Source organism: Sus scrofa, chromosome 2 (genome assembly GCF_054392235.1).
Source record: "Sus scrofa isolate SSC_HxYL_T2T_F1_AM1 chromosome 2, Sscrofa_HxYL_maternal_Yorkshire_Landrace_v2.0, whole genome shotgun sequence".
NCBI classification, from domain to species: Eukaryota; Metazoa; Chordata; class Mammalia; order Artiodactyla; family Suidae; genus Sus; species Sus scrofa.
The window spans coordinates 4,769,976-4,779,741 of record NC_139384.1 but is presented as its reverse complement, the minus strand read 5'-3'; the positions used below and the strand labels follow the sequence as shown (position 1 = coordinate 4,779,741).

At 51.4% G+C, this 9,766-nt stretch overlaps 1 protein-coding gene across 10 annotated transcripts in view; it reads right to left on the bottom strand.

Moving 5' to 3' along the window:
- Positions 1-4,132: 4,132 nt before the first annotated feature.
- The window catches only part of KMT5B (lysine methyltransferase 5B), a 57,097-nt gene continuing 51,463 nt past the window's right edge, over positions 4,133-9,766 (bottom strand). For all 10 annotated transcript variants that reach the window (XM_085010560.1, XM_021082731.2, XM_085010563.1 and 7 more), the window contains one exon: positions 4,133-8,475. In XM_085010560.1, coding sequence (XP_084866686.1) covers positions 6,980-8,475 — 1,496 coding nt within the window. In that variant the 3' untranslated portion in view covers positions 4,133-6,979. The remainder of the gene's footprint in view (positions 8,476-9,766) is intronic.

The following is a 9,766-nucleotide window of genomic DNA, read 5'->3' as shown; positions in this document are numbered from 1 at the left end:
TATTCATCCCTCAGGGCCCTTCTTAATCTCACGCCCTCCCTGCAGCCTGCCTCGATTCCCCAGCAGAAGCAGGAGCACGCTGCTCCGTACTCCACCACTGCTCCTCACACCCAGCTAGTCAGGCACCCACCACACTCTTCGGCCGTTTGCGTGTCTGGTGTCTGTGAGGGACGGGGCTGGGTTTGCATCACTCCTGTGGCCCCTGTGCATTTTTCTTCAATAGCCACACCCACAGCATATGGAAGCTCTTAGGCCAGGGATGGAATCTGAGCCACAGCAGTTTGGTTCTTAACCCTCTGTGCCACGGGGGAACCCCGTCCCCCATGTCTTTGAGGGTCCGGCACCTCCTCAGTGCTCCAGCAGGGAAGGTTGTCAAGGGGGCATACGAATCCAGAGAGACCCCTGTGGAAGCAGCAGAGGAACAGGGCGGGAAGAGCGTCCTCTGGTGAGCAGAGGAGGCACTGGCCAGCGGAAGAAAGAACTGGAACCATTGTGCCACCATGTTAACGGCGGAGACCAGCTCCAGCAGTCGGCCTTTGGACGTTGGGAGGGAGGAGGCTGTGATTATGGCTCTTGGAGCAGGTGTCAGCTGGTGAGGGCAGAGGGCAGAGGCAGAGAGATGAGGCCCATGAGGGTCGGGGGTGCCACGCAGACGGTTGAGGGGGCACATGCTGATGCCAGCCGACACCAGCCGCTGGCTGGGGGGCCGGGCCCCACAAGAAGGCCCAACAGGCGCTCTCACTTAGTCCTCAACCCTCGCAGAGTTAAGTGCCAGAATCGCTCCGTTTCCAGGGGAGAACACTGAGACAAGGGAGGGGCAGGGTTTTGCCCAGGCCTCCCACAGCTGGAAAAGGGCAGGACGACCAAGGGGCTGCTTGAAGCCACGTGGGCCGTGTGGCCCTGTCCCAGGCAGCCCGGGGAGGGAGATCAGGCCAGGTGCCAACTGCCAGCGGTGACCCCAGACTGGGCGGTTTCCAGGGCCAGCTCTGGTCCACCCGGAGGCTGGCAAGGGGCAGTGCTTCCCTCCCCCACTTACCCCGAGAGGAAAAATGTGGTTTAACTGGCAAGATCAGGCAATGGATGTCGTGTCTGCTTTCTAGGAGAGCGAAGCCTGGGAGGGACCTCCTCCAACCTGCCGGAAGCCGGGAGGGAAGGTAACAGCCTCGGGCTGGACCCCAGGCACCTCCTGTCAGCAGGTTTCGGTGCCAGGATGGAACCCTGCTTCCCAGGCCTGTCATTACAGCTTCCAAAGTCTGTCCCCTGAGAGGACGGCTGTCCCCAGGGTAACACAGCTGTGTTTCAGGGGACACTAGGAACCTCCTGACCAGACTCAGTCCCTCTTTTGTGACTGGGCATTTGTGTAAAGTCACTGTCACAAGAGTGGAGTCAGCTGCTCGCCAGGCTGGAGGAAACCTTGGACCTTTTCTGTCTGTCTCGAGGTGTCCCCGTGTTTGACACTTTTTCAGATAAAGCCAAGTTCGCGCCCCTTGGAGGCCGAGCAAACACACGTGGCACCTCGCCCACCTCTGACAAATGATCACTCCGCCAGCCTGCGTCATATCCTTTGGACAAAGTTCTTGCCCCACGTAACTTCGTGGAAATGAGAGTGAGAAGCAGAAATTGCACCTTGTAACTAAGGGAATTCTTGGGAGACAGAGGCTCCGGCCAGTAACCTGGGGAAGGCGGGGGCCCTGGGGCCAGAGCTGGGGCTGATACTTAGGCAGCACTCTTCCCCTGAAGGTAGTTCCCAAGCGTTGACTACACCTGCCCTCTGAGGGGGGGGGCTCCATGTGGGGCCCCCCCCATCTGAATAGGGTGTCTCCTGTGACCTCGCCTCCTACTCAGGACAAAGTAGAAGGCCTCAAGCTGGAAGTGTCTGCCCCGCCCCCCCCACCCTTTCCCCCTGGGTATCACAGAAGATGGACCTGTAACCCTGAGACCCCCGACCCCCCCCCCCGCCCCACCCTCTGGAAGCGCTCCATCATCACAGACCTGCTCACCTTCTGTTAATCCTTAAGCCCCCCTCCCCTCAGCTTCATTTCCACCTGCCCAGGCCATCTCTCCTGCTCTCCCGCCAACCCACCTGGCTCCTCCTGGAAGGACCCCCAGACCGCGCTCTCCCAGCTCATGACGAAAGAGGGGCTGCGCCTGCCTGACCTCGCGGACGGTGGGCCCTGCACCTGCCTCTTTCCCTAGTTCTCACCTCCTCCCAGGGCTTTAATTATACCCCACACCAAAGACACATGCGTCTCGCCTCCCCACCCCTAGCAGCACTAAAGTAACAGTTGCTCAACAAACATCAGAAAAATGCAACTTCAGATCTGCCACTCTGGACACTGCCTGCTCGGGGGCTCGGACTGCGGTCCCCCGAAAACTCCCTGAACCAACCTGGCAGTGCTGCCTCCCTTTAGCGGAGCAGGCCTGGCAGGGTGGGTTACCCTGAAAGGAATCAGGCTTCTGCAACCCCAGACACACTCACATCAGACAAGGAGAAAAGAAGACCAGGTGATGGGCTTTTTTTTTTTTTTGCTTTTTGCTTTTGAGGGTGGCACCTGTGGCACATGGATGTTTCCAGGCTAGGGGTCGAATCGGAGCTGCAGCCCCTGGCCTATCGCACAGCCACAGCAACACTGGATCCGAGCCATGTCTGCGACCTACACCACAGCTCACGGCAACGCCGGATCCTTAACCCACCAAGAGAGGCCAGGGGTCGAACCCGCGTCCTCACGGATACCAGTTGGGCTCGTTACCACTGAGCTGCGACAGGAACTTCCGGACTGGCATTTTTAAAAAGAACACTACCACCGAAGCCAGGTCAGTGAGGCTGCAGGCAGTCTGCTGTCCGCCAGGTTAGCAGCTTTGCTGCTGCTTCCAGGGACGTAAGCTCAATGCCCTGGGAGAGTATGTGGCAGAGGTGCAGGAGTGAGGAGGAGGGACCCTAGTGGGAGACCCCCTCCCCAGTCCTGCCTGTCCACGTGCCCTGCCCCCTCCCGAAGGATCAGAGTCCACTCCTCCTCTGGGTGACCCCAGGGAGGAAGGAGGCTGGAGGCCTTTCCATACACCCTTGCGAGAGGTCACACGGGCCCCTGGGGCTGCTGGAATGCCTGAGGTGGGCAGCCTGCTCGCACCTGGCTGAGTGCCACTGGGTTGGGCAGCAAACATGGGGCGCATGTTAACCAGAGCGGGCGTCTGAGAAAGACCACCCAAGGGCTCCGGGCTGCAAGCTGCTAGTGAGCTGAGCTGCCACCGGTGACGGAAGAGTAACAGTGTCATGTAGGGAGCAGACCTGGGCCTCCTGAAGAGCCTGTGTGTTTACCAGGCATGCCACCTGCCAACCTTTTCTGTGGGGGGGTTTCCAGGCTGCTCTGTGCCACTCACCCGGACGGCCCTCGAGAGTGGATGCAGCTCATCCCGAAGCTGACCTGGCAACAGGACCAGGCGCCCACACAGACCTACAGGTGCTGCAAAGAGGGCTCCCAAGTCACTGCCGTGCTGCAGAGCTGGGTTCCTTTCTCAACTAGGTTTCTGCTACAGTAACTGGACGCGAAAAGGCCCAGCCAGTTCTGTGCAAGTCGCGAGGGAAAACACCAAGGAACAAGGCGTTGTTGCAAAAGCCTCCGTGGGTCCCAGGCCGGGAGGCCACGCAGATCAACAGCAGTCTCCCCACCGAAAGAGGAGTGAGGGCTTTCCCCCCAGTTAAAACAAATGGCACCAGAAGCCTCCTTTGGCCACAGGGCTCAGAGATGCCGAAAAGCTTCAGAAAATCTGATTTTACAAAACTCCTTTAAATGAAAACCTAGCGGACAAAGTCACAATTTTTTTTTTTTCCTGTCTTTTTGCGTTTTCTAGGGCCGTACCCGCGGCATATGGAGGTTCCCAGGCTAGGGGTCTAATCGGAGCTGTAGCCACCAGCCTACGCCAGAGCCACAGCAACTCGGGATCTGAGCCGCGTCTGCAGCCTACACCACAGCTCACGGCAACGCTGGATCCTTAACCCACTGAGCAAGGCCAGGGATCGAACCCGCAACCTCACGGTTCTTAGTCGGATTCGTTAACCACTGCGCCACGAGGGGAACTCCACAAAGTCACCACTTTGATCCTTTCTGCTCAGATACAGTGAACACCGGCCAAATTGTTTCAATTTCCGAATTTATTAAAATGATTAACCTCAATACTGCAAGTGCATGTACAAAATATTTGTAAAAAATGTTTTTAATGAAACGTTAAAGAACTTACCTCAATGCTGAAAAAGTCCTTTTTTTTCATTCTTTCAGTACAAGGAATACATTGTATCTCAAAAGTATTACAACTCAGCAAAACAATTTAAAACAGTAATTTGAAAAATGATTGAAAATTGAGTACTTTACATATATTTCTACGATCATTTCCTAATTCTTACAATGCCAAAATCGTTACCAATCATTGCATAAGCTCAAGCTGAAAGTTTTACTGAACGCAGCCTCTTCCGAGTGGCCGGCAGCGTGTGGACTGCGCCGACCCACGCGGTGAACTTCTACAGCAGAGCCAGACCAGCTCCGAGGCCCCTACTTGTAAAAACGGAAATTAGGTTTCCCTGGAAGGCGACGGCAGCCCTGCCGAGCGCTTGTGCACACCAACCCCTGAGGCAGTGACCGCCACCCAACGACACTGCTCAGACCCACGGGAAGGTCAGCCCCCAAAGACGAGGCCGGGACAGTGAGAATCAACATCATAAATAAGTTACTAAAAGTAAGCTTCACGATGGAGAAACGTGGGAAATGTGCTGTGCTGTTACTTTTTCCTTAAGACTGAGAGGACTGTTGCGGGTCTTCCAAGAAGACAGCTGAAGATTCAGTCTCTGAACCTCTTGGAAAGACTCCAAACGAAAGAAAGTGGGAATCAGAGAGGTGGCCCACTCTCTCCGGCACTTCCCAGACCCAGGGTCTCGGCGTGGCCTTCCTTCGGGGCGGGGGTCTCACACCCCAGCATGGAGACCCTGGCAGGACAGGGTGCGGCTGTAAAGTGCTCCGAGCCCCTCCTTGGGGGGCCAAGGATTCTGGGCGGAGGAGGAGGAGGAGGAGGAGGAGGAGGAGCGGGCAAAGGGGGGTGAGCACGTGCAAGGAGCTCTGCCACCTGCCCCGTTAATACCTGAGGGGTGAAGCTGCACCGTGACAAACGAGACCGAGACGACAGAAGACAACAGAGGCGATTCCTCCAAGAACAGAAGGAGGAAAAAGTTCTAAATTCCAAAAAAACTTTTCTGAATATTATCAGGTCCTAAGCGGAACCTGCTAGCAAGAGTTTTAAGGAAGTTAGTTTAAACAACGTCCCCAGAACCTAGAAACCGGTAGGAATCAGTAAGTGATAACGGGAAGCATTGAGGTTTTCTCCACTGGACTTCTCAACACCTGCAGCTTCCTTTTAGTATTGAAAGATATGGGCTACTTTTCTAGACACTACACAAATCCCCTAAAATTGATCTTACTCAGGAACACTGTATATCTGAAAGTTACACGTACACATTTCCCAGAAATAAAGAGACCGACTGGTGTCAGACACCTGCTACAGATTTATATCCCCAAATTCTCTGTCAAATGATCCATAAAATAATCCAGAGAAACGAAAGACTGGTATTGAACACAAAGTAGTAATCAAAAATTTGCTCATTAAGTTACTTAAAATTAATTTCTCTTCTCAAAGTGCTTCAAAAACAAATTAAATCTGACTCCTCTTTTTGCTTAACTGATAATATAGTCAAAAAATCTTTGATATCTTCATACATAAACTAACATAAGCCAAGAACTCCCACTGATGCAGTGCTTAAAACTATATATTTATAATTTCCTATTTTATTGGCATGAATATTTCTAAACTTAAAAACCTTCCTGGTAAGTTCTTTTAATTTCTTATGACAAAAATTTCTCACAACACACAAATATTTACAACATATACATTGTTTTCAGTTCTTTACATTGAATTTCAAAGACAAACATTTTTATAGGTTACCACAGAACAAAAGCTGTGACTCATGTTTTTATTTCATAAACTATTATAAGTTAAAGTGAATAGAGTTTTTTAATATTCCTTGTAGCATTTTACAAGTGCAACAGAAAACTTGAAGACCCAAATTAAGATAGCTGTAGTTCATTAGATAAATGTTGCTTGTTGTCATCACATTGTTCACAGCAAATTTTTGAAAAAATAAGCACCAATCATTCTTGCAAAGAACAATTTTATCTAAAAGGACTGAAAAGTGTTAAATACAAGGTCTTTAATTTACATGACAAGCAATAAATACGCTGCATTGAAACTCATCCTGCCTGCTGCTACCCCGGTACATGTGATGTACTGTGAAGTTAGCTGTCGCGCATGTAATTGGACTTTTTTTTTTTTTTTTTTTTTTTTAGAAATCAATCTGATTCCCATCCGATGGTCTGCTATGTAACCAAGGCCACAAACAGTACACCTGGGCCAGCAAACAGTGTGAAACTGACGAACTCCAAGGGGGAAACATCTAGCAAATAAATCAAAAAGCCAAAGATCGTTGCTGGTGATATTAGCATATACTAGAAAACCTTAATATGTTGCTACTATGATTTGTTTGAAATTATTGTTTAGTCGTATATTAAAGAGCCCGTTGATGCTCTTGAAGTTAAAAAGAGAGAACTCTGTGGCCGCATTATTGGTTTCCACGTCCCGCCCGTGTGGAAAGTTGCTATCGCTGCACAATTTGCTTGAGCCTTATTATTTTACAAGAGGGCTTTAACTCTAACTCAGAATTGCACATAAGAAGGCTATTTAAAAAGTACAATAAAAATTTGCACAAATCAGACTTTTAAGAAGAGTCAGTACACTGTACACTTTCTACAGTTATTATGCTGATAAGTGAAGAGACAAGAGAAGTGCTGCCACTAAAATGTTCTCAGCTGAGGAATAATTGACTGGAATTTTTTATTTCTTGAAAGTAGTTATCCCAGGTCACATTAAGACCAAGAGCTTATTACGCATTAAGCCTCAAAGACTGATCTTCTCTTCTCCTGGAAGAAATGTCAATATCTATGGAGTCTTTTCCAACTATGAGCCTCAACCGCTTAGCCGGGGGGAGAGGGATAAAGTCGTCCTCGAAGTCGTCCTCGTCGTCCTCCTCCTCCCCGTCGCCCTCGGAGGAGGAGGAGCCGTCCGTACTCTCCTCCTCATACTGACTGTAGCCGTCCACCTTCATCTGAGACTCCAGCAGGGAAAGAGGGTCGCTACAGCACACCCCGTTTTCGTGAAGCCCCTCCGCGTACGGCCCCCTACTCTCCTCGTCCCGCTTGAGCTGGATTTTTAATTTCGTTGAACTACTGCCTGCTCCTGAGTTAAACCCATTGTTAAGCTTTGCTACATAGAGATTATTATCGTTTTCACGGTCTTTACTTAGCTTGATGCTTATTTTTGACGAACTCATCCCATCCTTGTCTTGGTCGTTTGCCTTGCTGCTGCTGTCGTGACGCCTGCGAAGAGTCAATTTGGGGATCCCAGAGTTGTTTTCCAGGATCAGCTGGGCATCATACCTTGTGATTCGCCTCTTCTTTTTACTCTTTGCAGTTCTGAAGCTGTCTTTTGTTTTGAAGCCATCTGATGTCACCACGGGGCCGCCAACAGGCGAAGGGGCCCAGTCCGTGTAGCTCCCAGGCACGCCCTCCAGGCCGCCGTGCTCGCCCAGGTCAGGGTGGGACCCCACTCCGTCGGGCGCCAAGCCAGCTCTCCCAGGGGAGTCGTGCCCTGGAGCGGAGTCGTGCCCTGGAGCGGGGTCCTCTGCTTTGGCCAGCTGTCTCGGCAGCTTCCCTTGCCGCGATTTCTTTTTCGAGGTGCTGCTGTCACTCTTGGGACACCTGGCTTCCCCCTTCTGTGCAGTTTCATGAGCCGCGGCTTCCTCCTGGTCCGCAGGAGCTGGCTGCTCGCTGTCGTCGGGGCCTGGTTCCGTAGAGCCGCCTTTATAACCATCCAAGGTATTTGGTTCGAGCTTGAGGTCGGAGGTCTCCCTCGGGGCCACCCTCGTCCTCACGGACCGCCTGGTTGTGTACGTGCAGGGGGCGCCCTCCGCGTGCGCGGGGGCACCTCGCCCGGAGTTCTGCTTGTGCTCTCTCGCTGCATGTCTGGTTAAGCACCCACCAGCCACTGCGGCTGGGACTGGTCCCTCTGGCTCCTTCTCTTTTTTAATGGGCAAGTTTTTGTACAGAACTACTTTCGGCTCTTTAAGGACTAAGCTTCCCATTTCGAGTTTTCTCGAAGCACTCTTCTGCTCCAGCCGTTTGCAATGATTTCTTAATTTTATCTTTGAAAGTAAAGGCTTTGCAGGCTTTTTCAGTTTCTTTGGTACCCTGGAATTATTTATAGGAGTTAGCTTAGATGAGGTAGAGTTGGAAGAAGCTGGAATTCTTGACATAGATTGCCTTGTTAATGTTCTGCTCTTGCTGTTCTTTTTCAAACCAACTGAAGATTTTCGGTTAGAAGCTGCAAAGTTTAAAAAAAAAAAAAAAAAGATGAAAAACAGTCCCGGTGACAGTAACGTTCAACACAACAAAGCCGACACCCAGACTCTTAGCTACGGAGCGTTCCGATCCTCCGAGCGAACGCGAACGCCAACGCGTGGCAGGCAGACCCCGCGGAGTCTCCGCCAGAGCACGACCCCTCCCTGGTTTTCCTTTACATTCCCGAATTTCTGCCTCTGGTTTGAGAAGCACCTCTTCACTCTCTGGGTGAGTAATTTTTGGGTTCAAGAGCTCTCAGCACAGCCTGGACTTAGATGTCACCCTAAGCTTGTCCTTCATCCATCAACACCGGTCCAAACCGAGTATTTCTTTTCCTGATTCAGCATTTTATCACATAAAACATGTGAAGCAAAGCGAAGTAAAAATAATATTGTTCCTTTCATGAAGTCTTCTTAAAGTCATCATTTTAAATGTTTCTAAGATCCATGATTAACTCAAAGTATATGACCTGGCCAGTGACACGGAACAGAAATACATTAACTAACAGGCGTCTGCAAACAAGAAAGAGACCCTGGGAACCACGTACTGTTAATGCCAAGAGACACTGATCGCCAAAGGAGCGCGCACCCTGAGCCGCGCCCTTCCGCGCCGCGAGGACCGGCAGAGACGACGCAAGGGCTTGGCCTCTCCCTCCAGTGACTGCTGCTGCCAACAACCAAACTCATGGAGGGGAAGAAGCTGCTAGAGCTACACTCTCAGGACAAAGGCGGACCCAACTTCCTGCCTCTGGACAAGTCCGTGACCATCCTACTGGGAATGACAAGCTGAGGACAGGACAGCTGGATGGCTTCTCACAGGGCTGCCTCGTGACCCAAGGGCAAGCTCCCCCAGTGGTGGGCCTCTGACCCTCTGCCATCTTTCTCTTCTACTCCATGTTTATATTTGGACCTATGTTTGTAACGCTTGGCATCGAGTCAGTTTCTCAATGACTCAGTCTGCTCCCCACCCTCTGCCTGAAAACCTCTTCCCATCAAAATAGCCCCGTAAGTCATTCACTAGGGAAGCTGATGACTAGGCTGTAATCACCTCTCACTAGAAGACAGGGAGAATGAGAACCAACGAACCTAAGCCCAGCACACTGCCTGACAAAGACTGTCGCTTCTACACGCTTGCAGATGCCACGATGGCTGCTGCTCCTTCCGCATGGCTGAGCGAGGCCCACCAGCTGGTTTTCACAGAGAGGAAGGAACGAGAATGCACAGCAGCATTCTCATGACAGCAAACCACCCAGAGAGAGACCTGGGTACACAGGC